This window comes from Rhinolophus hipposideros (genome assembly GCF_964194185.1).
Source record: "Rhinolophus hipposideros genome assembly, chromosome: 14".
Classification (NCBI taxonomy): domain Eukaryota; kingdom Metazoa; phylum Chordata; class Mammalia; order Chiroptera; family Rhinolophidae; genus Rhinolophus; species Rhinolophus hipposideros.
In genome coordinates this window covers 45,143,485-45,170,345 of record NC_138060.1, presented here as the reverse complement: position 1 = coordinate 45,170,345, position 26,861 = coordinate 45,143,485, and the positions used below count along the sequence as shown (strand labels likewise).

The 26,861-nt window shown below is 35.5% G+C and overlaps 1 protein-coding gene across 4 annotated transcripts in view; it reads left to right on the top strand.

Annotated features, from left to right (window-relative positions):
- Positions 1–26,861, top strand: part of NGLY1 (N-glycanase 1) — a 52,993-nt gene that overhangs the window by 1,112 nt on the left and 25,020 nt on the right. For 3 of the 4 annotated variants that reach the window (XM_081072963.1, XM_081072965.1, XM_081072966.1), the window contains exons 2-4: positions 6,286–6,400; positions 11,353–11,598; positions 20,334–20,499. In XM_081072963.1, the coding sequence (XP_080929089.1) occupies positions 6,286–6,400; positions 11,353–11,598; positions 20,334–20,499 (527 nt within the window). Of the gene's footprint in view, positions 1–6,285; positions 6,401–9,215; positions 9,292–11,352; positions 11,599–20,333; positions 20,500–26,861 lie in introns of all 4 variants that reach the window. The other variant, XM_081072964.1, reaches the window with a different exon arrangement.

The following is a 26,861-nucleotide window of genomic DNA, read 5'->3' as shown; positions in this document are numbered from 1 at the left end:
ATGACAGTTACCTTGGATAAGAGTTAATTGATTCATTTCTTTCCAGCATAAGCACATTTCTAAGTCTCTGAGGGACCTTGCAGATTTGGGGAATCGGGAGTCAAGTGTGATTATTCCTTTTGCAGCATCACCACTTCAATTCTTAGGTGGAAACATGCCGCGGGGAGAGAACCGGAACCGAGGTTACAGGAGCTGCAGGTGCCAGGTGCTGCAGGGTGTTACCTCATTTATCCGGTTGCACGATTATCTAGGTTGTCTGTGCCCCCTCAGGCCCTGGCATTTGCTCTTCTAAGTGGTGACTATGTGTATGAAGGCTAAAAGGAAGTTTCTCTCACTTTCAGGTTATAGATTTCATATGACCCCGTTTTCAAGACGTTAGTTACCAGTGCAGTGTTTTAACTCATGGCAGTTGTAATAGTATTCAGGTAGGTGACATTAATGATATAAAAGTACATTGAAGGAAAAGTATAGTGAGCCTTTATGATGCCCCAGCTGTCACAAGAGATGCCGCATGTGCACTGTACACAGCTACACAACTGTGACTTACGTGGGGACTGCCTTCCTCCTCTGTGACACCTTCTCCACTTCACCCCAATCGGTCTCACAGCTCTTCAGAGCCCAAGGATACCAGTGGGCTCTGCGTGAATAAATTCACAGGCTGAGTTCTCAAGAGCCCATCGGCTGGGACCTTTCACCGGGAAAGCCACCAAACTATTTAAACCCCACTATTCAAAAAGGGAGGAGGCCTTGTAATAGGGATTCACTTCTGCTTTCAATCCAAGGAAACCAAAAATGCTACTAAGATAAAGGTGCTTTGAGGAAGGAAATCCTTTGCATGCAAATGATTTGACGTCGTAATCATTATGAATGTGTACCACACTCATAGAAGAAACTTGTCATGCTGTCACTTCATGCTGGTCTTTACCATGGCGTGTGTTTCAGTCCTTGGAAAAGTGTTTATCTGGGAGGGTAATTAGGAGTTTGGAACTCATATAATTGGTATGAAAAAACTACGCTTTTTAGTCTGTCTTAAATAATAGTAGTAGTCCATGCCCTCATGTTGTTAGAATTTAAACTCCTTCAGGAGTCGAGGGGGTGGGGAGAAGGGGCGGGGGTACCACCTCTCCATCCCCTTCTAAATCCAGACTTGCTAACCTCTTAACAGAAAAGCTCCATATCGCTTCTTTATTTCTAGCCACACTGCATTACAGATCTGCTAATCTAACTTATTCAAGAGTAGTGAACACCAAAGTTTTCTATTCCTTTTGCTGTTTTGGGAAATCTGCTAGCATTAGAGATAAGGGACTGTGTAAGGGATGTCTTGATATCCCTTGCTCCTACCTCAGGGTCTGATACAGTATTTTATAGAATGAGAGCTAAAAGGAGAATTTCATTAGCAGTTTTTAAAAGATTTTTATTAAAATATAGCTAACATACACTATTATAGTCATTTCAGGTGTATACCATAGTTATTCAACATTTATATACCTAAAGAAGCGATCGCCGTGATAAGTTCCGCAACCACTGACACCCTAGCACAATATTGTTAACTCTACAGAGAACATTTTGATCGTTGCCAGATTGGAGGGGGTTTAGGGAAGGATGGATGAAAACAGGAAAGGGATTAAGAAGTTCAAATTGGTTGTTACAAAGTAGTCTTGGGGATGTAGGGTATAGCATAAGGAATATAGTCAATAATATTGTAATAACTATGTATGGTGTTAGATGTGTACAAGATTTATTGGGGTGATAAATGGGAGGGGGTTTGGGGTACAGGGTGAAAAGGGTGAAAGGATTAATTAAGAAGTACAAATTGGTTTGTTTGTTTTTAACAGTGATACTTGTCACTACATACAAAGGAAAATAATACTATTGGTTTTGTTTTAAATTTCTGCTTTGGATGATGTTTATTCTATTCCCCAACTAAGAGTCATAAAGCTAACAAAATTACAGAATAAAATATATGCTAATTTGCATGTATAATATGCCATGGTGTTGAACCTTTTAACTTTTTTCAGTTCACGGACTTCTAGATAAAGATGAACTGTCTTCAGTAATAGCTACTTTCTCAAGAATCTGTAATAGTTTCACTGGCATTCTACATGGGTTCCTTAAATAATTTGTTCTATTCATTCTTTTTTTAAAAATTTGATTTTCTACTAATTTGCTTTACAAACTGCATTCAGTTATTGGTTACAAATGGCACTGGATATGATTGGGAAGGGCCAAGAATGAAAGTGGTTTTTGCGTTCAAAGAAAATAAATATGCTTGGGAGAAAGACACAAATATGGAAAACAGCCACAGTATAAAATCTCTGTAGAACAATTCCAAGACAATGTTTAATCACTTGCAAGTTTATGTGAGATAGCAGGGGGACCTAATGTGGAACAGTTTTGAGAGTAGAGGTTTGATAAGATGGGTCTGGTTGATGGAGTAGCAGAGAACTTATATTTGACTTGGTAGGCAAGAGAAAGTGATTTTAGTTTCTAGACTGAAAAAGAGGCATATGAAAGAGCTTCATGTAGAATAATGATGTAAGATGACTCCAGGAATGGGTTTCATTTGTAAAGCTCTTCAGGTAATCATAAGCATAAATGCGGATAGAATGGAGAGAGAAGTATTATAGGCAGGGATTGGACTAGTAATGGGAAGAGACAACCAAAGTAACTTCAGATTTTTAATGTAGGTTACTATTGATACCTAGAGAAATTGAGCGAGGGTAGTTAACTGAGGATCAATGAGTTTATTGCCATCTTGTATGGTGGAGAGTATGTAAGCTTTGAAATCAGATCACTGGGTTTAAATCCCTGTCAACTGTTTCCTAAAAGTGTGATTATAGGCAATTCATGTAAACTCTCTGGGCTTCAGTTTCCTTATTTTTAAAAGGAAAGAAAAATACCTACTTTATAGGATTAGTGCAAAAGATAGGAATAAATAAAGGACCTGGCACATATGTTACCTGTTGTTATCATTCAGTTTTTCATGTTTAAACAAGCTAGATTATGTGTATGTTTCCCTTGTTGTCACCTACAGATAATGTTAGAGTTAGATTAGAGCCACAGATGGTTCCCAGATGGTTGTTTTTTTTATTTTATTTTTTTAAAGGCAGATAGATTTTTTTTTTTAAAAAATTACATGTATGTCAGAATAACAGATTTTCAGAGGGACTAGAAATAATTTTTTAAATGACCTACGAAGCAACTTTTGTGATTAGTAATAAAAATATAAAATTATAGGATGTACTCGTGTGCTAAGTTTTCATATGTGTGAACCCTTTCTGGGATTATGCATTCTAAAGAGGAAGAGGGCTAGTAAACGATCAGGTATCTTTAATGCTCAGTGTTTCTGAAATTCTGAAATAGAAATATTTACAGTTTTTCCTGAGATGCTATGACCTTGGGAGACATATTGTTAACATGTCTTAAAATCTTAGACATGAAATATAATAGATTATGACTTTAAAGGTGAAAGGTGTGACTTTTTTCTACCATTCAATTGTAAACACTAATTTTTCATAGGTTAAACACTTTGGTAAATAACTGAGGGTAAGACAACTCGGAAGACACCAAAATATGTTCAAAATGCTGGTTGAGTGAGGAACAGGAAATTATACTGCCCTTTCAGGACCTCATCCATTCAACATCATCATCCAACAAACAAAGAAAAATCTCATGTGAAGGTGCAAAATAATGCTAAAAAGCAAGATAAAGTTGCAGAAATTGTTAATGGTCAACAGAGATAGAAAAAACAAACAAACAAACAAACAAAAAAACACTCAGAGTTTTATCAAAATATATCAGAGAAAAGTCTACAGAGAATTTTAAGTTAATGGAAGAAGATCAAGTAAAAATAAAGGTGATTCTTAAGGATTCCTTAGTCACTGCAGGATAAGGAGAGTAATAATGAGGTAGGGTATAGTGGATACCCTGGGGTGATAATGGAAAGCTAGAGATTCAGAAAGTGTTTATATGACTCTTTTCCAAGGGAGGAAATGGGGATCTGATGGATTTGAGGTCTGTCTGGTGGCCCTGTAGCCAAATTCTCCCTAAGTCTTTGAAGGCTTCAGAGGTGAACTTTTGGCATCCATCTATGCTCAAAACCATGGCTGTTCTACAGAGGAACATAGGATTTGGGTAACTGGACATTATTATAATTTTTGTTTGCTTGCAGTATGCTTTTAGTGAGAAAAAAACAGAAACGATATGTGAGGTCTATGGGTGTAAAACGATAGAAAATTGCTCACTAGAAACTAAAGAGGAAGATCTAAATTATACAGTCTATAGCAGAGAAGCTTTATATCAACAGGAACTTTGAAGTATGTATCAATATAATAAGCTACATCAGAACAGTGATGAAAGAGGGAAGAAAAATTAGAAAATTAAGCCCAGTGAAAACCTTTGATCATATAGAAATCTGGAAGCTGTTGGGGAAAAAACAGATTAAACTAGCTCAAGCAGTTTTTCACCAGTAGATATATCATCTTAGTGGTACTGATGTGTTTATTACCGTGTAGAATGTGTTGGATATCATGAAAAGATGCCTCATTTATCTGGAACAAGCTTTGATAAAATGTAGGATTATTTTATAATGTTTTGCTTAAGTGGTAAGAAAGGGAGGCACACTTACGACACTTATTAGTGTGGCATACTAGAAGCAGAAGCAGGAATGCTAAACCTTTTGCTGTGCCCGAGGCAGCCCCCCTACCCCGCCACAACACAGGCCCAAATGTCAGTAACGCCAAAGTTGAGAAATCCTGCTCTAATACAGAGTAAAAGAGAGAGTATATCTTTTTGTGTTTCTCAACTATGTGTAATTCTCAAATGACCTATAGTGAATAACTGTGTTTTTGTTTTTAATTTCCAATCCTTGTAGACCTGTAACTTTTGTAAAATACAATGAAAATTTCATGGCAGTATCAAATTGTTATAAAAATTACTCAATACTCTCAATTTCTTTACTTCTCATGAATGGATAGCAAAGAGTTTGTAGATTTGTACCACTCTGTGGATATTTTGAGTATTTCTGAGTTTTTGTCTCTGAATATTCTGTAATAAACTTGTTATAATTTTTGAAATTAAGGAAAAGAAGTCTTAAAAAGATAAGTAGTGGGGTGGTTTTTTTTTTTTGACAGTTTGGCAATAGAGAATTGCTTGATGGAAAAGAAATGTGAAATTTGTTGAAACTTCCACAATTAAAAATCTTGGGGGGAGGGTTGTTTTTATATCATATTATCTAGAGAGCATGTATAGTGAGGGCAAAGATGGTTAATCAATTGCTAGCATTCCACCCCCACCCCCTGTACCCCCGCAGTTCCATATCCCAGGCAGATGGCCTCAGCTCTCCTTCCTGTGGACATCTGACACAGCCTCAGAATCCTTCTTAATATAGTACTGATGGAAGCCACCACCATGTTAAGGAAGTTGGTATCAGATATGAAACCTACTTAAATTACGTATCTTTTAAGTATAATGCTGTGATTATCTTGACCTTGTATTTTATGTTGTTTTTCTTTTCTTTTTTTTTTTAACACAGGCTTTCTGATTTATCAAGGTTATTAAAAATCTTAAAGCTTTTCATGTGCTGGTTTCATCCCATGTATACTATTTGAAATCTTAATCATCGTAAAAGAAATTCACATCTTCATTTTATTACCTAATGTTTATTGTGATAATAATATATCTCGAGCTGAAGCAGAAGTTACAGTAAATACAATCATTGGTCTAGGGAAGAAAATATCGAATGACTATAAAGGTATATACCTAGATCATGTTTGTCAGAAGTAAAGTCTTTGAGGAGGAACTGTGATCCATTTTTATTATATATAGCTTTGTAGTTTCTTTTATTCATTCATTTCACAGATATTTATTAGCCACCATCTATGCATCAGGCAATGCTCTTGATCATTGAGATCCATCAGAACAAACAGGCAAAACTTTTTTGCCCCCCCCATCTAGAGCTGACATGAATTTTTTTCTAAGCAACCAAAAAACTCATAAAGCTTCTAGCTTTAATAGCACAGAATACAAACGTCACATGGATTTCCTTATGACAGCATTACTATTTTCAGCTGTGAAATTAAACAGTGAGGTTGTAGTAAACACATACTAGGACAGAATCACAAAATCAGGCTGTGATTCACTTTTCCAGACTGTGCTTCCTCTTTTTTTTAAAGTTGGGATCTAACCTACCTTGTAGGAATATAGCCAGTATAAAATGTGAAAGGAATGCAAAAGTGTTGTGAAAAATATAAATTGTTATATATAATCCAACTTTTTTTTAATCAGAAACCCAAATGATGAAAAATACAGATCTATCCGGATTGGAAACACGGCTTTTTCTACTAGACTCTTGCCTGTCAGAGGAGCTGTTGAATGTTTATTTGAAATGGGCTTTGAAGAGGTAAGTCTGTTTCAGTGTTTCTTCTCCTCAATTCATGTACAAAGCATTCGTTATTGTCTTGATGGATAATTACCTAAAAAAATAATATTTTTTATTAACTGATTATTTTGGAAATCTATGTAACTAGTTATTTCTTCACCTATTAAAGATATTTAAGTCACAATAAATATACTTTAAAATCACAGTAAAACATAACTCTCCCACAGGGAAAAGGCTTACAAGTCTCAGTTTTTCAGAATTGGGAGGTCAGACATGCAACCCAAGTACCAAAGTACAGCTCACTTTAGACTTTTGGCAAAAGAATGATTTGTGCTCCTGATTTGTAAGCACACATGAGTACTACTAGGGTGCAACCATCTGTTTCCACTACGAAATGAAAAGAGTAAACACAGAAGCTGAGTTTAGTTGCCACACATAAGGCTTTTCTTCTGTGACAGGAGAGAAGATTCTCAGTGTGTTTTATTTGTTGTTGTTTTTAGGTCCAAAGAAAAGATCAATCTTTTGGAATCTTGTGGTATAGTTTAATTTTATGACACAATGAAAGTAGTTATCTAGATTGTGACTTTTCCTCCGGTGTATAGCTTAACTATTTCTAGTTTATGGAATATTGAAAGAAGTTGAACCAAGTTATAAAGACTCAGTAGTCAGTAGCAGTCAGAATTGTTAAAGAGACATGCTGAGTTGCTATAGGATACGCTTTCCGTCCTGCGCTCTGCTTCCCTCCCCAGGTTCTGTTTCAGGCTATAGCGGTGCACTAGGTAGATACAGGTCTTATCTCACATGGAACTTGCATCCTAGTGGGTTAGACAATAGACGTGATGAGGAAGAGGAGTGCAGAGAAGAAAATAAGACATGGTGACACAGTAAAAAGCAACTGTAGTGGCGGCAGCTACTAGGATGAGTGGTCAGGGAAGGCCTCTGAGGAGACAGCATTTGAGCTGGGATCTGAGTGACAAAAAGTAGTTCAGGTGCCTGAAGCTCTCTGGTAAGAGTATTTCAGGCAGAGGGATTCACATGTGCAGAGGGTTTCCAGCAGGAGTACCTTTGGCACAGAAAGTAGCTATACAGAGGCAGGCAGAGGCCAGGTCATGGGGTGTGAGGACTGGGACAGAAAATTGAACTTTATTCTAAGTGAGATCAGAAGCCATTGGAAGTTTTTAAACAGAGAAAAATGTTTTTAAAGATTACTCTAGCTGTTGTAGAAAGAATATTCTGGATGTTCTGGGATGGAGGCAAGGAATAAAGCAGGGAGACAAATTAGTAAACTTATTCTCTTGGTTTAAATGAGGAATGGTAGTGGTTTGTGTAAGTTCCGTGAGGGCAGTGTTCTCCCTGTTTTGTTTCCTGTGTTGCTTGCTCCAGGAATAGTGCTGGTGCATTTAGGCACTCAGTAAACACTTGTTGAATGAAAGCCTGGTAGCAGTGGAGGTGGGGGAGAAGTGGAGTGGTCCAGGATTTCTTTTTGAAGTAGAATCTACAGGACTTGTTGATGAATTGGATGTGAGGTGTAAGGGCAAGGAAGGAATCAGGATGACTTCTAGGTTTTGGTTTGAGCAACTAAGTGGATAGAAGTATCAGTAATTGAGCATGAGAGATCTTAGAGAGTAATGTCAGGGGATAAAGCACCACCTATCTTTTGGATAATTAATGACTAAAATACTGTTAAATATTCAAGTAGAGATGTCAGGTAGGCAATATGAGTCTATAACTGAAAAGGAGAGGTCAGGCTGAAGGTATGAATTATGGTGTCATCTGCTTATAGTTACAGACATCTGAACATAGAGGATATAAAACCATAGAGAGAGAAAATTGAGAACATTGCTGATTTTGTTCAAGGAAATGCTGATTTTAGAGTCAAGTGACAGAATTGAGTAAATGACAACTGAAGTGTCACAGATTCAGTGAAACCAGATTTGTCTTTCATTCAGCAAATATTTGAGTGCCAGGTTGGGTGCCCAACCGTCCCAGTTTGCCTGGAACTGTCCTGGTTTTAGCACTTTAAGTCCCACATCCCAGAAAACCCCTCAGTCTCAGGCAAACAGGAAGGTTGGTCACGCCAGTGCCAGGTAACAAGCCAGATGAAACTTGCAGTAGTATTTGACCCAAATAGAGTCACTATTTCAGAAAAGATGAACATGTGTAGACTAACATATACTTAAAGTTTCTGTCTGGCTTTGGACTTAAAACCTCAGAACGTGTCTGAAGTAAATGTTTTATCAGTGTGGGTAAATTGCAGGAGGAACCAGTGGAGCTGAAATTGAACTCTACCACCTAAAAAAACACTTGGTGGGCTTTGAGATGAAGTAGGAATCTAAGACCTATCCCAAAATTTTCAGCTGTATATTAAAATCTTGGGCATTTTGGGGCCCCCTCATCTCTGAGGCTGCATTCTTTTTTATGAAAATCTAAGAAGAAAGGAGATTGAGAAAGACTGGGATACAAATGGATCTGTGATCCATCAGGCTAGCTTTGTGGAGTGATTCTCACCAGGCGTTATACCCACCCTCCATCAATGCCACCATCCAGGGCATTGGAAGAGGGCAGTTTTTGGTTGTCTTGGTGACTGGAATATATTAATTACCAGCATTTAGTGGTCAGGGGCTAGATTTGCTTAACATCCGTCAGTGAGAATTGTTTCAGCAAAAATGTGTGGAGAAATATAGATTTGTTAAATACTAGAATTCTCATTGATTTCTTAAAATGTTATTGGATCTAGTTCATTAAGCCTGTAATTTTTTCCTTTTATGAAAATATAGTGCTGTTGGTTAAATATTTTTGGTACAGACATATTGGCCATAATCATATGTTCTTTTAGGACTGGTCCTGAAAAGTGGAAGGAAAGAGAGCCAAGGCATGAGCAGCATCTGCGTCTTGTCAGGGACCTCTTTGAGGTGTGGCCTAGTCCCAGATACTTGTTATGCTGTTTTTCCATCACTGTCCATAGTGTCATGTACCTTTTTCCGTTCTCCTTCACTAATGGTATAAGATAAGAACCCTTCATATTTGGCTTAAAACCAGATATGTGATTTCTTTTCCCAGACCTCATCCTAGATGTGTGGTGGTTTCTCCTAATGTTGGAAAAATCATTGTGTTCCAATTTGTGCCAGTCATCATGTATGTAGTAATTATGACAACTGTGGGAATATTCTCTCTGCTTAAGCCTTCCAACCGTTTGTACAAGCTTGTGGTTTTTGGTCTCTGTTCAGTCTAAGATGGAGACAATTATAGCCTAACAATTAAGATCTTGCAGTTTGAATCCTTGCTCTGACAATTCTGTAGGAGCATCAGACAGGTTAAATTCTCTGAGCCTTGTATTTTCATATAAAAAGTGGGGATAAACCTAAAGCCCAATTTTCAGGGTGGTTGTGAGAATTACTTGAGATAGTTATGTAAATATTTAGAACAGTACCTGGAACACATAAACACAATACATGGTAGTAGTCTTTTTTTTTGAAATAGGACTTTATTGGAGAACAGTGTGTACTTCCAGGACTTTTTTCCAGTCAAGTTGTTGTCCTTTCAATCTTAGTTGTGGAGGGCGCCATTCAGCTTCAAGTTGTTGTCCTTTCAGTCTTAGTTGTGGAGGACGCAGCTCAGCTCCAGGTCCTGCTGCCATTACTAGTTGTAGGCGGCGCAGCCCACCATCCCTTGCGGGAGTCGAGGAATTGAACTGGCAACATTGTGGTTGAGAGCCCACTGGCCCATGTTGGAATCGAACTGGCAGCCTTCGGAGTCACGGAGCTCCAACCACCTGAGCCACCGGGCCGGCCCCGGTAATAGTCTTTTTTACAGCTATTATGGGTAATGTGTGGAGCTTGCTGGCATCTTACAGCTTTTCAAAAAGGATTCATGTGTAATTGATGTTTATGTCATTATTGAGTAATGTCTTCTTCAGTTAATTACAGTAGGTCTGCCATCACCAGGAAAATAGGGTCATTCTCAATTGCAGGATTTAATTTAAATGCTTTCAACCTACAAATCTGTCTACTGCATTTTGTAACAGCTGTTTTATCTCATTTTCAGTTGTTGGAATTACTGTTGTAATACTGTTGCTCCTCAGCACCTTGAAATTTGAATATATTTTCATTTCACCTTTTTTCTTGTTTTATAATTTGCTGACTATTTTACATTGTGAGCTTTGTTTTAATGTTTATTGTATCTCAAGGCACTGTGATTATATTATGGATATTCATTAAATGAATCATTGAATGAAGAATTAGATTTTTTATTGTTTGATGTTTTGTTTGGACCAAAAACATATGCTTTTAGTACACTAGTATATATCAACTCTTATTTCTCTTGTTCTTGGGACAAAGTGTTACTATTCACAGTCCGTAGTTTTGAATTGACCATCAGGTTGTACTTTTTGCTATCTTATGGAATTAGTGAAGCTTATATACAGACTTCTAATCATGTAACTATTCTATAAAGACAGGTTTAGAAGATTGAAAGGTTGTTATATAACTTCTTGTTGGTTTTATGTGACCATTTTTCATTTTGCATGTCTGTATCTCTAGCGTCATTATTATTTTACAGAGTGTTTCATAGAGAATTATTATTTTATAAAGTATTTCATAGAGAATAATCTCATATATTACTGTAGAGAAGATAGAAGTGTGCATATTTGGAACCCTTATGAGGTTTTCTGACTTATTATTTCTAAAAAATAAAATATTTTTCTTTCCACTTATTTAGCATTTAGCATAGGCTTATTCAGCATTGTATGCTAACAAGAAGATAAATTTTCTTAATTTTCTGGTTTATGTTAGGCATTAGCTTTCACTGCATATATATATATGTATATATATAAAGTGTTATATGGTTAAAAAAACAGAATGATTGTTAAAATATGATATATTCTACATCATTGGCTTTGTATGTATGTGTGTGTATAAAAATGACTGTCAGTGTAAAACAAAGGTTAAAATTTTTCCCAATTTTATAAATTCCAGGGAGAAACACATCTTATCTTTCCTAAAAAAGCTTCAGTTGAGCAGCTGCAAAAAATTCGTGACCTCATCGCCATAGAAAGAAGTAGCAGATTGGATGGATCAAATAAGAGCCACAAAGAAGAAATATCTCAGCAATCTGCAACCACTACCCAGCTTCCTACAACACAGTCTTCAAATCCTAATGGGTTAACCCAGCATGCAAAGAACAGTCAAGGGCAGCCATCAAATCCATCATCTGCTCCAATGGTAATGTTAGAATTAAACCTTCCTTAACTGTTCCTTTCAAAGTGTTGAAATAGCAAAAGCTTTGAAATATGTTATGATTTATTCCTTAATTTATGCCTGTTATTCTTGGTTCTTCTAATACTTCCAAATTTCCTCAACTCTTTACAAAATTGTCAACTTGGTAACAAAAGTGGAGGAAATGGTTCTTTGATTTATACTTTTCAATCTTAACATGTAGTTTATTGCTTTTGAGGCTGCCAAAGTTTTATTATTTATAAATGTACCTTTGTTATACAAATCAAATGTTGCCTTAGTTACACAAATTAAATCAGTTACACAAATTAATATATGTCTATAACCTAAAACAAAGAAATGGACTTGCTAGATAGTCATGTGGCTGTCAAATAAGATTTCCTCTACTGAGTTGATCTAAATGTTACCTGTTGCCATTCACCACAGGGATTATTAACTCCAGCAACCTAACCATTATCATTGCCTCAATTCAATAAAAAAAATCAGCTTCTTTAGGTTTAAGGTAAATAATGCATTAATTTACTGATTGTGGTGCTAACAAATTAGTGAAGTTCAGTTATTAGCACATACATACACATACATCTGAAGAACTGAGATCAAACTACTACAGGCATTCTTGGTACACCTAAATGATCTCATTTAATAGGAAATTATCGAGTTTACAAAAATCTCTTTTGATAAAGGTCCTAAAGTATTCCTCTCGTAAATTTTAACTGTCAGAAAATTTTCATGATTTTTCATGGAACCACTGGGTTGTGTTGTGATTTTATCAGTATTCAGCTTAAACTTACATTTTCTTATTTTATTTTGGTAAAAACACCTTTCACTGTCCTCCATGTACAGAACTTGATATAGAACCAGTTATTAAATCTCCTCTAATTTTCTCCTGCTGAATAACTCCAGAGCCTTTAATTTAGGCAAATGATTAGCAGTCATTCCCGTGTGTAGGCTGGGAAGGCCCTAAATCTATCTTTAAAAAATAAAGAGTAAAGGTGGTAGGGACTGGTAGGGGAAGAGACAGAAAGTTGTTGTTTTTTTCTGTAATTCTTGTTGAGTGGTGTCCAAACTTTTATGGAGGATTAGCTCTTGCAAGACATGTTCCTTTGTGCCTAAATTGACTTAGGTTAACCTACAAGTCTTTAAAATATTTTCTCCTCTCATGAGGTTCACAGCTAATGTTTATTTATAATAATAAATGCAACTAGTATTTATGACTGCTTCTGAGAAACTGTTACCGGATACTATTGGATCAACTAGTAATGATGCTAAGTGGCTGTGGACATCAGATAAGATATAATAGCACATGTGAAAAATAGCTTTGTAAACTGTAAAGGACTTCAAAAGTTTGCCCTTGGTAATTCTTTCTGTAAAGTGTCTGAGCTACTTCATTCAGTACAAAGGTATCACAGAGTAAAAACAAAAAAAGTGGAACTACTGAACTCTAATAAGAAAGAATAGCAACGCTTGTCAGTCCATTCCTTAAAACAGTGGTTTCCACAAAAGATTATACATATTTTGATTATACATCTAATAATAAAATGTTGAGTACGTAACCCCATAAATTTCTATTTATTTATAAATTATATACTTCTATACTAATATATCGTGTACCTTATACAACAATCATGTAAAAAATTAAAGGGTGAAATAAAAAGTAAATTTACAGTGCTCCCCAGTGGGGAGCTCATTTGTGCCCCTCTCCTGAGCATGTCTCTTCCACCTTGGAACACTGGAGATCTTCATCGTTGTATAGTTAAGGTTGATATTGACACAGAAGCATATTTAACCTCTTTCTTGATTTTTAGCACCTTATGTATTTTCTAATTAAAGTGTTAGGATATTCTATCTTTTAAGATTCTCTATCTTTTGTTGAATCTCAGTATTACAGTTTAAAATGCACAGTACTAATGAGTCTTACAGAAAAGCATATAATGCATGAAAATAGTTTATTTTACTAAGTAGCCCTTTGCTGAAATACCGTATTTCCCCGAAAATAAGACCTAGCTGGACAATCAGCTCTAATGCGTCTTTTGGAGCAAAAATTAATATAAAACCAAGTATTATGTCATATTATATTATATTACATTGCACTACACAGTACACTACACTACACTACACTACACACTACACTACACTACACTACACTACATAGATCGGTCTTATAGTCAAATAAGACCTGGTCTTATATTAATTTTTGCTCCAAAAGATGCATGAGACTGATTGTCTGGCTAGGTCTTATTTTGGGGAAACACAGTAAAAAATAGTATTTTGTTAAGTGTTCTGGTTTAGGAAGTCCGTTCACATTTTCTGAATCTTCTTTAACCTCTTTGCTTTTTTTCATTTCTAACCTGGCAATTCAGATAATAGTTTGAGATCTTTAAAACTCAGTTAATCACCAGAAAGCCTCTAGATGGTATAATAAAAACAAAATAGAATTCTATTGCTAAAACAGATACAGAGTTTAGAAGAAAACAAGCTGTCTTTCTCAAAGACATAGGTTCTTAGTAGGTTAGTGTAGATCAACTCTTATTTCTCTAGTCCTTGGGGCAAAACATTTTTTCTGTTTTCCTAAAGGGAGTTGGGAGGAATTAGCACAACTCTTATTTTCTATAGCCAACTCTTGGTTATCCGTGAATTATTGGAATACACATTTTTAAAAAGTATTTAAGCTTTTATCACCACTAGTTACTGTAGTACATTATTTGACAATTATGTTCTCCTGTCTTGCCCATTTTGAATGTGGATACTAATTGAGAATTAAAATGGATCAAAGTTAACCAGCAGGAGAGAGATTTAAAAAGCATTTAACCTGCATATAAACTAGACAGATCTTGAGAACTGATGAGCTTTTTCACTATTATAATATTTCTTTGGTTGAAACTGTACCAAGTAAAATTTTGAAATACAGAACAAGGTGCTCATCACTGGTGTGGAAGTTTGCTAATACATTTTTTGCTTTAAGATATAAAGTACTGGAATATATTGGCACTCAGTAAATAGTGGTGATTGTTAGAAACTTATTTTGCTGCCTTTTCTGGATATTTTATGCAAATAGAATTATATAATATGTAGTCTTTTGGCTTTTTACTTTGTATGTTTTTGAAGTTTATCGATATTGTAGGATATATCAGTATTTTGTTCCTTTTTATTACTGAGTAGTATTCCATGATAGATATTTGGGTTGTTTGCCTATTATTGATAATTCTGCTACAAGCATTTACATATAAGGCTCTTTGTGGACATATGTTTTCATTTCTCTTGAGTACATTCCTAGGAGTGGAACTACTGAGTTGTATGGTAAGTTTATGTTTAATGTTTTAAGAAATTGCCAAGCTGTTTTTCCAAAGTTACCTCACTGTTTTATGTTCTCACCAGCAGTGTGTGAAGGTTCCAATTTTTTGATATTTTCACCCACACTTGTTGTCTTTTTTATTATAGCCATTTTAGTGGATGTTAAGTTGTATCTCATTGTGTATTTAATTTGCATTTCCCTAGTAACTCAACTGATTTTTAAACCTGCTGGTTATATACATGCTGAATGTTCCTATAGAAATAACTTCCTGTTAATCCTTTCTATATTTTTATACCCTTTGCATTCCAAAAGCGGAATCCAAACAGCAAGGACAGTTTTTCAAAGTCATAGGACTTCAGAATGTTAGAAGCATTATGTTTCCAATCTTACAACTTTTCTAGGTTGAAAACGTGATTCTGAAGTATGATTTGCTTAAAATAAGCATTCATCAGTTTTTACACAGCTATGCTAAATGAATGCTTTTATGTAATACGTGAATATTTTGAGGATGTGTATGAAATTGTTAAGTACTGTTCATCAATACTTTTATCACTGTAGAAATTATTGCCCATTGTGTATGGGACTGTGTATTTATTTAAAATAATTATCATTTGAGATTATTTCATTGCAATTATAAAAATAATATTGTATTAGATCATGATAAAAAATGAGTTAATTTTTAAACTAACCTTAGAAGACATCCTGTTAGTCTGGATTTATATGTGATCTTTGTAAGAGAAGAAATCTGTTTGTACAGAAGATTTAAATGTCCAGTTTCTTGTTTATGAACCTACTATTTTCTGAGAATTCTGAAGTTAAACCATACGTCGTGTGTATGTGTATAATATTTCAATTTTTCTTATAAACATGCACGTTTGTTTAAAAAAGGTCTAGAAAGCCGTACACAGACATCTTAGTCATAATGTACTATGAGTGGTGAAATTATAGGTGATTTCATGTTTTTTATATAGTTCAGTATTTCCTGAAAAAAAAATTTTTAATTTTATTGGGGAATATTGGGGAACCGTGTGTTTCTCCAGGGCCCATCAGCTCCAAGTCCTTGTCCTTCAATCTAGTTGTGGAGGGCGCAGCCTACTGGCCTATGTGAGAATCGAACCGGCAACGCTGTTTTTCAGAGCTTACCAACTGACCAATCCGATCTACCCTCCTGAAATATTTTTTGCAACATTTATTACTTTTATAAATAGAAAAAAAGGGGTTTCTTTGTAAGATACAAATTTAATGAAGTCACAAGTTGATTAAAACTATCATTAAAAATTTATTAAACAGAACTTTTGTGTTTAAAAACAGGTTCCAAATTTAAAAGCCACAAAGTAAAGGGTTGCATAAAGGTAAAGGGAGGACTAGTGGACTTGGCAAGCATTGGTCCTTTACTAAAGGAGTGATTGCTAATCCATCTTCCATTGATTGTATCACATGATTTGATAAAATATTCACCTTGTACTTTTTTTCTTATAAAGTTTTAAATATATCTTACATTAGAAACCAAAATAGTTAGAATTCAAGTATGATTAGCGAAGAAAAAAAATTTTTTTTTATCTGAAACATACAGATTTCATATTTTAAACTTCCATTTGTACTCCAAATAACTTTAGCTCTCAAGCAATTAACTACTGCCTTGTTTATGTACATGGTTACTCAGCTGCTATAATCGCCATGCAATCAGCAAACTTCTATTTTTATGACTTAGTTTTCTTGGAGTTGTGCCAATGAATATGTAAAGAAATAGGCAGAAACATAAACTTTATTGTTCAAGGTCATTTGAGTGCCATTAAAGCCACAATGCATGAGGTAATTTCCAGATTGAAAAGTATTAAATTGAAAATCAAAATTCTCTGGATGAGGTCATACCTTCTCAGTAAATGAAAATAATGCATTTAAGAAAAAAGATTGCGCTGTAAATGCCTCATTTTTATAACAATTCTTTCAAATAAAAATGGAGACATTTAATTTTTTTTATGTTTCTATATCAGTTCTGGTAAAGGAGCCTATTCCTCCCTGTGGTGATACCTGGGTTTCTTATCACCAAATCTTCATCGGGTTTCTTGAGTCATCTGTGGCACTCATCCCTTCTGTTCCTGCAGAAAACGTGTCTGCTCTTAATAAAGGCCAGGCCCTCCTCTGTGCCTGTGTCTCTTTTCCTCTATTCACCAGGAATCTCACACGGACTGTGCCCAGTCTTGCACCTCCTCGTTTCTTGGGAATTCTCACTGGCATTTAAAACTTGCTTTAAGCCCAGTTTCCAGAAGGTTGGACCATTGGCATCAGAATAATTTGGACGTGCAGATTCCAGGACATACCCTAGACCAACTGAACCAGAAAGGGAAAGGGGGAACTTGGGAATCTGTGTTTTTCACAAGCAGATTAATGTTTAAGAACTTTTTCTGTAAGCTCTCTTATCTTATAAGCAAGCAAGCACACAAATATCCCTGAATCCTGTATGTCCTGTATCTGTCACTTCCTCTTTATAGCAAGTTTTAAGGAGTCCCCAGTACTCATCACTGCATCTTCTCATATACCTGTCTAGTGGATCCCCATACTTTAATTATGTGCCCTATGAGTAAAATGTTTTTGAGCATATTCTCTTAATCTATTTTTGTTTATAAATTATATACTTGTACTATTATGGCAATATACTGTGTACATGGAAAAACAATGTAAAGAGCTAAAAGTGAATATTTCATGTAATAAATGTGTTAACAATGTATCATTTAATGACTGTGGATATGAATCTATATTCTAAATAGTCATGATAATGTTGAATTTAGGGGACTAACTTGGTCAGATCTCAGTAGATTGTGATTTTTCTTTTTACGTTAAAATCTAGCTGCTGAAGGGCTCATACTAAAACAGTGAAAGATGTGTTAGCCCTGCTGTTTTCTTGTTTACAAGTGCTTGCATTGTTAGTATTAGCCTCCGTGCCTAGAGGTCTTTGTAATCTTTTTCAGGCCAGGTGGGAGAGTTAATTTAGCTAAAACTTCATAACATCATCTGTAAATCCACTTAACCAGCCACATTTAAACTGTAAAACTTTGTAACATTATGAGAGTAAAGTAGGAGTGAGCATGTCAGATTTAACCCCTCTACTTTGCGGTACTTTCTTCCCTCAGGAAAGCTTCTGTAGCCTGAGAGGAAGTCCCTGTTAATCCGAATATTAAATGTTATTATAACTTAGTTGTTTTTCTTTTTGAACAAAAATAATATTTTCTGTCCACATGCCAGTGGACCATTTTGAACACCTCCTTTGGTGCCTTTAGCCCACTTTGGGGCACCATCTTCACATCTAAGTCTTTTACTACCAGTTTTCCTTATTAACACTGTTACAAAACTTCTATTGAGATCATCAACAATGCTGCTGAATTTAATGGGCTTTTTTTCAGTTCATTGTTATTTGACCACACATAGCTTTTAGATCAGTTGATCATTTTCTGGTTTTTCTCCTACTGTAAGTGATTCGACCCAGTTGCTCATATCAAAAAAAATCTGTGGATCATTCCTGTGAGTTTTTTAACGTTTCTAACTGCCCCCTGATCCTACAGTTCAGTCACCAAGACTTGTTGATGCTACTTCCTAAATTCTTTTTATATCCATTCACTTTTCTACCACAATATAACCACCGTAGTTCAAGCCACCAGCTCTCTCAGAGTTCTGCAGCTATCCTCATTTGGTCTTCTCAGACCTGCTTTCTTCACACTACAACTAGACTGATATTCTGAAAACACAAGTCTGATAGGTTTACTCTCCTCCTTAAATCTCTTTAGCAGCTTCCCATTAAGGTGGAAGGAGATAAGAAAGATCTAGCTGCTTACCAACCCAACTTCGTTCTCAGCCTTATCCCTCCCCCTTTTTCCCCTTAATTCTCTATGCTCTAGACACCCAGATCTTCTCTTTGCACCTTCACAGTATTAATGTCCTAAGCATATCTCCTATATACGCGTACACATTCCCCAGCTACCTACATGCGGTTCCTGCTAACAGGAATGACCTTTCCTTCCTTTTCTACTAGCTGCCTCTCATCGTTCATATTTTAACACAAACATCATTTATTCAGGGAATTCTAGGTTCAGAACCCTGTTATACAATCTCACTATCCTTTGTATTTGCTTTATAACTCTTATCATTCCTATGAATAAATTGTCTAACGTACCATTTTGTCCCCAGTACCTAGCAAATAATAAAGGCTCATTAAATATTTGAGTAAATGACCACCATTATATCACTATTTGTTTCTGTATCCATAGACTACTTACTCTGTGAGGATAATGTCATTGTCTCTTTTGGTACCAACTATTTTTCCAGTGTGTAACACATACACACACATTTAGACACAGTCAAGTATTAGACTTAAATGGTGGTTCTGTCATTCTTTTCTTAATGCCTTTCCCTCGCAGACAATAAAGTGATCATATCTGTCTTGTGCACCCATCCCCAGTACTTAACACAGTGTCTGACATTAAAGTAACTATTTGGTCATGGTTTCTATCTTTTTTAATTAATCTGTACCCTTTAATACACACATTTAACCCATTCATATTTATTGTAATTGCTAACATGTTTGAACTTCTAACATTTTATTTTATATTGACTATGTCTTTGCTTTCTTGTTTTGTTTCTTTTCGTTTTTCTATTTTTGTTTTGTTTAGGTGGACCTTTGCCAGAAACAACTATTCTGAGCTTGAAAATTCGTCTTTCTTTTTAGGAGTCTAAGCATCATTCCTCACAATAAGAGGCACATTCTTTGTTCACAAGGAATGATGGGGTGGAGAGTGGGGGGCAAAATGTCTAGCTGTTTCTTCTGCACAGCCCACCCATCCAGTCTCCCTAATGCTTGGCTTGTTCCAAGGCCCCTTTCTGCTCTGTGGACCCTGTGGCTCCTCTGCCTTTGGAATTATTTTGAGACTCTTTGTTTAGTTTTTATAACCACTCTATCTGGAGGGCATACTGCTGTGGTTTCTTCCTTTTGTATCTTCCTTTCCTCTTTAAGAGTACTTCTCTTTTGCTAATGCTATTTGGAGGTTTTTTTGTTGTTGTTTTTTTAATTATGTTATTTACTGGGATTTGAAGTGGAAAGGACTGCCAGATGCATTGATCATACATATCACGGTCTTGATCCACACTTGTGGTCAAGAATTCAGCAAATCGCTGTTTAAATATAAGAGTATTCTCAGTTATATAGTAATGTAGTCAGAGGAAAAAAATAGATATATCTTAGACTGTGACACAGATATGGCTATCTCCTAATATTAATTTTGTAAAGGTTTTGAGCATAATTCTTTCAGTAAATTCATACATTCCTCTTTATGAAATCACAAAACCAGTGTTTTTTTAATTATATGTTACTTTTTTATTATATGTTATTTTTGTAGCATATGTAGGGAGAAAAACTAATTTTAATATTTTTTTCTATTAGGTTATTGCTGATTCAGTCATTCTCCAAGTTCTTCGATCCAACATGCAGCATGTGCTGGTCTATGAGAACGTTGCACTCCAGGAGAAAGCATTGGCTTGTATCCCAGTTCAAGAGCTAAAAAGGCGATCACAAGAAAAGTTATCTAGAGCTAGAAAATTGGATAAAGGTAGTGGCTTTATATAACCATTCGTTGCTAAATATGCATCATTACTAAATGAACAGACACAGTAAATGGTGCCTTTTGCTGTATATGTTATAAATATTTATCATATTTCTATTTGGATTTTCAAGGAGTACAATAATTTTATTGTATATACCTAAATGGATATATCTGTTAATTTTTTTATTAAACTTTTTATATTCAAATATGTATTTGCAGTTTAATAATAATCATTGGTATGTGATGGTTTTTAGAAGTAGTAGAACTTGAGTCCATGGAATATATGATGGCATTATTGGTGAATTTTAATGTGAATCTGACAGAAGCCATATTCAAAATTAATTTATATGATTGGACCATTGACTCACTTTGGTTAATAGAGAGACCATATTTCCTAATTAAGTACGTCAATTTTGAAGCCAACTGCTTGGGTATAAATTGAGCTCTGCTACTTACTGTGCATCACTGAGCAAGTAATTTAATCTCTATGCCTCAGTTTCTTCATTTGAAAATAGGAATGATAATTTTAAGAAAGAAAGGCGATGGTACATATAAATGGCCCAGAACAATGCCACATTCATCTACTAATAATTATATGTTGTTGTCACTAATGGTCTTAGGATTTCAGTTGTCAAATTTTTCCAGCTTTAGCATTTTTACATAATTGTTTTTCATCTGTTAAGTCATTTCTTTCTTTTTTTAAAAAACATTTATTTATTTTTAAGTGTGTTTTTCTAGGACCCATCAGCTCCAAGTCAAGTAGTTGTTTCAATCTAGTTGTAGAGGGTGCAGCTCACAGCGGCCCATGCGAGGATCGAACCAGCAACCTGGTGCTATGAGCACCGTGCTCTAACCAACTGAGCTAACAAGCTGTCCCAAGTCATTTCTTAATACTGTATTTTCTAGGGGATTGTTTCATTTTTTTTCAATTTTTTGTTTTGGTGGTTGCCCTAGTTTGCAACAAACCATTTTAACTGATCTAAGTCCAGCTTCAAAAACACTATACTGCTAGATACCATCTCATTCCTGTCATAATGGCAATCATCAACAAATCAACAAACAAGTGTTGGCGAGGATATGGAGAAAAGGGAACCCTCATGCACTGTTGGTGGGATTGCAAATTGGTGCAACCACTGTGGAAAGCAGTATGGAGGTTCCTCAGAAAAATTAGAAATAGAACTACCTCATGACCCAGCAATTCCACTCCTGGTTATTTATCCAAAGAAATCCAAAACACTATTTTGAGAAAATATATGCACCCCTATGTTTATTGCATCATTATTTACAATAGCCAAGATATGGAAACAACTGAAATGCCCATCAGTAGACGATTGGATAAAGAAGTTGTGGTCCATATATATTATACAATGAATGAAAAAGAATGGAATCTTACCATTTGCAACAACATGGATAGATTTAGAGGATGTTATGCTAAGTGAAATAAGTCAGACTGAGAAAGGCAAATACCATATGATCTCACTTATATGTGGAATCTAAAGAGCAGAATAAAGGAGCAAACAAAACAGAGATAGACTCATAGGTGCAGAGAGCAATCTGATAGTTGCTACTATGTTTCCTCGAAAACGAAGACCTACCCCAACAGTAAGCCCCAATTAAGGTTGTCAGCCAGACGGACGCATTTAGTATGTTATGACGATGTTCTAGAAGAAGTCATGACTGTATTTGAATAAATGTAGATTGATGTACATGAAAAAATAAGACATCCCCTGAAAATACGCCCTAATGTGTCTTTTGGAGCAAAAATTAATATGAGACCCTGTCTTATTTTCAGGGAAATACGGTAGATGGAAGGAGGGTTGGGGGATGGATGAGAAAGGTAAAGGGATTAGGAAGTACAACTTGGTAGTTACAACATAGTCACAGGGATGTGAAATACAGTGGATAATGTTGTAAAGACTATATAGGGTGTCAGATGGGTGCTGGACTTTTGGGGGGAATCATTTCATAGATTGTATAAATGCCTAACCACTATGCTGTATGCCTGAAACTAATATAATATTGAATGTCAACGATAAGTGTGTGTGTGTGTGTGTGTGTGTGTGTGGTCATAGGATGTGAAATACAGCATAGGGAATACAGTATTATAATATCTATATATAATGTCAGAAGGGTCGTAGACTTGTTGGGGTTATCACTTTGTAAGGCGTCTGACTGTCTAATCATTATGTTGTTTTGTACACCTGAAACAAATAAATAAAATCTTCCTAGCCTAAAAAATAAAAAAAATAAAAAAAACTATACTGCTTCATGTATAGTGCAGATACCTTTTGATAGAATTGTCCCAATTCTTCTTTCCTATCCCTTACAACATTGCTATCATTTATTTCACTTATCCATATGCTATAATCACCCAATATAGATGGTCCGCAACTTAACAATGGTTTGACTTACAAGTTTTTTACTTTATGATGGTGCGGAAGCAGTGCACAATTCAGTAGAAACCTTACTTAAAATTTTGGATTTTGATCTTTTTCCAGTCTAGTAAAATGTAGTATGACACCCCGTGATGCTGGATAGCAGCAGTGAGATAGCTTTGCCTCTCGTTAGCCTGAGATAGGCTAATGTAAGTGTCTGAGCATGTTTAAAGTAGGCTAGGCTAAGCTATGATGTTCAGTAGGTTAAGTATATTAAATGCATTTTCAACTTAGCATGTTTTCAGCTTATAATGCGTTTTTCAGAATGTAACCCTGTCAGTTAGTCAAGGAGCGTCTGTATATTGCTATTGTTATTATTTAAACAGTTAACTTTTTACATCAAGTAAGAATAAGAAAACTAAAAGATTTTATTTACTTCCACTTACTCCTCCTACAACATTCTTCCTTTATACAGATTCGAGTTTCTGACCTATGTAATTTCTTTCTTCCTGAAGAACTTCTTTTAAAATTTATTTTCAGGGTAGGTCTGCTAGAGTTGAATTCCCATGGTTTTTCTTTGCCTGAGAAAGTATTTGTTTTCTTTCACATTTGAAGGATAACAGAGGTGGAATAGAGAATTCTAGGTTGGTGGGTTTTTTTTTCTTTCAAAGACAGTTTAACTATTTTACTCCACTCTCTTCTTGCCTGCATTGTCTATGACCACAAGTCTGATGTAATTTCTATCCCTATTTCTCTGTATGTAAGGTTTCCCCCACACTCACGCCCCATCTCCAGCTTCATTCAAGATTTTCTCTTTGTATCTGGTTCTCTGCACTTTGAATGTAATATGCCTAGGTGTGGCTTTTTGGTATTTTTCTTAGTGTTTTCTGAGCTTCCTGGATCTGTGGTTTGGTGTCTTACTAATTTTGGAAAATTCTTGGCCATTATTACATCAAATATTTCTTCTGCCCCTTTTTCTCTTTTCCTTCTGGTATTCCAAAGTGAAAGTATTCCATTTTACTTTCATTTATCTCTATGACTCAATTTCCCACAGGTGTTAGATGTTCTGGATGTTCTGTTCTTTTTCCCCTCATTCTTTTTTTTTTTTTTTTCTCTTTGATTTTCAGTTTGGGAAGTTTCTATTGCTCTATCTTCAAACTCATTGATTCTTTCTTTGGCTGTGTCCAGTCTACTGATGAGCCCATGAACAGCATTCTTCATTTCTGTTACAGTGTTTTTGATTTCTAGCATTTCCTTTAGATATTTTTTAGTTTCCATCCCTCTGCTTACGTTATCCATCTGTTCTTGTATGTTGTCTTTTTTCATTACAGCCCGTAACATATTAATCATAGTTATTTTAAATTTCCTGTTAATTCCAAAATCTGTGCCGTATCTTAATGGTTCTGATGCTTGCTTTATCTCTTCAGACTATTTTTTCTTGCTTTTCAGCACGCCTTGTAATTTTTTGCTTAAAGGTAGACATGATGTAATGCTTAATAGGAACTGTGGTAAACAGGCCTTCTGTGTAAGATTTATGTTGTCTCCCTTGTTGTCTTTGGGCTTCCTTAGAAACTCCCCCTTAAAATCTGCATCCTGCAGATCTTTTAGGTGTAATCCACTGTTTTTATACTGGAGGCCTGTTGGTGTGGTGGTAAGGAAAGGGGAAGAGAAGTATTCTGTGATCTTCTGATTAAATCTCAGTGTTTAGCAGGCCTGTGAACTTCACAAGTCTTTCTTAACTTTTTTCTCCCAGATGTGAAATAGGAAGGCTAGATGGGGGTGAAGTCAGGGAAGTGCCCTTTCCCCACTTCAGATAAGGCTCTGCTAAAATCTCTTTCCCTGGAGAATAGATGTTAATTGTGGATGCTCTGGCTGTTTTTTTCAACTCTTCCCCTCTCCTTACCACATCTATAAGGGGGTCTTTTTTTTGGTTCTTCACCATGAGAACCTGGTGGATTCTTGGAAAAATCCACAAAAGAGTTAGGGATCCCCTCCCAAAGCTGCATTTCTTACTCTCAAACTAGTCCATACTCAGTCTAGAGCAGTTGGTCAAGGTGTCAGCAGGGCCACACTCCCTCCGGAGGCTCTGGGAGAGAATCTTTTCCTTGCCGCTTTCAGCTTTTGGTGGCTGCCTGCAATCTTTGGCTGATGACTGCATCACTTCAGTCTTCAAGACTAGCATCTTCAGATCTCTTTCTACTCTGCCTTCATATCGCCTTCTCCTCCATGCGTGTAAAATTTCACTCCGCTTCCCTCTTATAAGGAGACGTGATTGATTGCATTTAGGGCTCACCCAGATAATTCAGGAGAATCTGCACATCTCAAAATTCTTAACTTCAAAATATCTGCAGACCTTTTTTTTTTTGTTTTTTGCCATCTATGGTAACATTCACAGGCTCTAGGAGTTAGCATGTAGGTATCTTTTGGGGGGCTATTCTTCCCCCAAAGTGGACCATAGTGGGTCAGCTGAAAGACCAACAGTAGAGGCTTTGAATTGTACTCTGAATGAGATGGAAACCCATTGCAGGGTTTGAATGACATAATCTACCATTTTTACAAAGATCACTGGCTGCTGTAGGGACTCCTAAAGAGAAAGAGGATGGCAGTGCTGCATTTCTAAAAGTTCGTTTTTAATCTAACATTCATGAATATCTTCTTATTGGCAAACTTTCATATTGTACAGGAAAAGCTAAACTCTCCCTGCCAATCATTCCTACTCCTCTTTCATAGGTAGCAGCTGTTATCATGTGATGTATTCTTTTTCATCTCTTTTTCTGTGTACACTCATTTACAGTTATCTGTATAAAAAAAAAGTTTAAATTGTGTGGATTTACATAAAATTTATCCCATGTATCTTTAGCTCCTTGGTGTTTTTTCATTTACTCGTATGTCTTATATATCTTCTTAACTCTCCATAGTGTTTTATAGTATGCATTTGCTATTATTTGTACAGTTCCCTATTGAACGGCATTGAGTTGTTGGTTTTTTGTTGTTTTTTTTGTTTGTTTGTTGTTTTACCATTTTTCTCTATTCTGAATGCTGCTGCAGTGAAGATTCTTGTAAAGCATGCTTCCTGGTGTCCATGCACAAATGTTTTCCTAAAACAGATATAAAAGTGCCACGGATATGTGATACCTTTATACTGTAATCGATCCTGCCAAACAAATTGTCTTCCACTTTATACCAGAAGTGTCGGAGAGTATTGCTTTCCACTTAATGAAATTACTGAATTTCTTTTACGGACTTTTTGAATTTTTCCAGTGGGTTTGTTAATATTCTTACTGATTTCTAGAAGTTATTTATATATTCTGGATACTTATCCTTTCTTTGTTAGACATGTTAAGTTTTGTTCTCCCAGGGTTCTTTGTTTAATTTCACTTAGTATATATTTTGGAATGCAAAGTTATAAATTTTAATATACGGAAATTTAATTTTTTCATTATTTTACAGTTTCTGTCTCACTTAAGACCTTCTCTACTCCAAAGTCAGAAACATATTCTTTTGTAACTTCTGTTACTTTAATTGTATTTCCTCTCTCTATATAAGTTTATATATGAATGAAGTACAGTAGGAATCTGATATTTTGATAGCTACTTGTCCCAATATCATTCATTGAACAGTCCATTCTTTTATAACTACTTTGAAAGGCTAATTTTATTAAATACTGTGTGTCACTTAGAAATCTTTCAGGACTCTTTCTTTTTTTTTCATTGATCTGTCTACACCAATATCACAGTATTCTAATTATTAGAATTTTGTTATGTGTTTTGATATGTAGTAGACAAATTTATCTCATGATTCTTATTCAGAGTTATGTTGACTATTTTGTGCATTTTTTTCTTTCACAGGAATTTTGCAGTTAGCGTGTAAAATTTTATGAAAAGTTATTTTATAATTTTAATTAAGATTGCATTAAATTACAGATTAGTGTGGAGAAGTAACAGCTTTGGAATTTTTAGTTTTCTCATCCAGGAAAATAATATATGTTTGGCC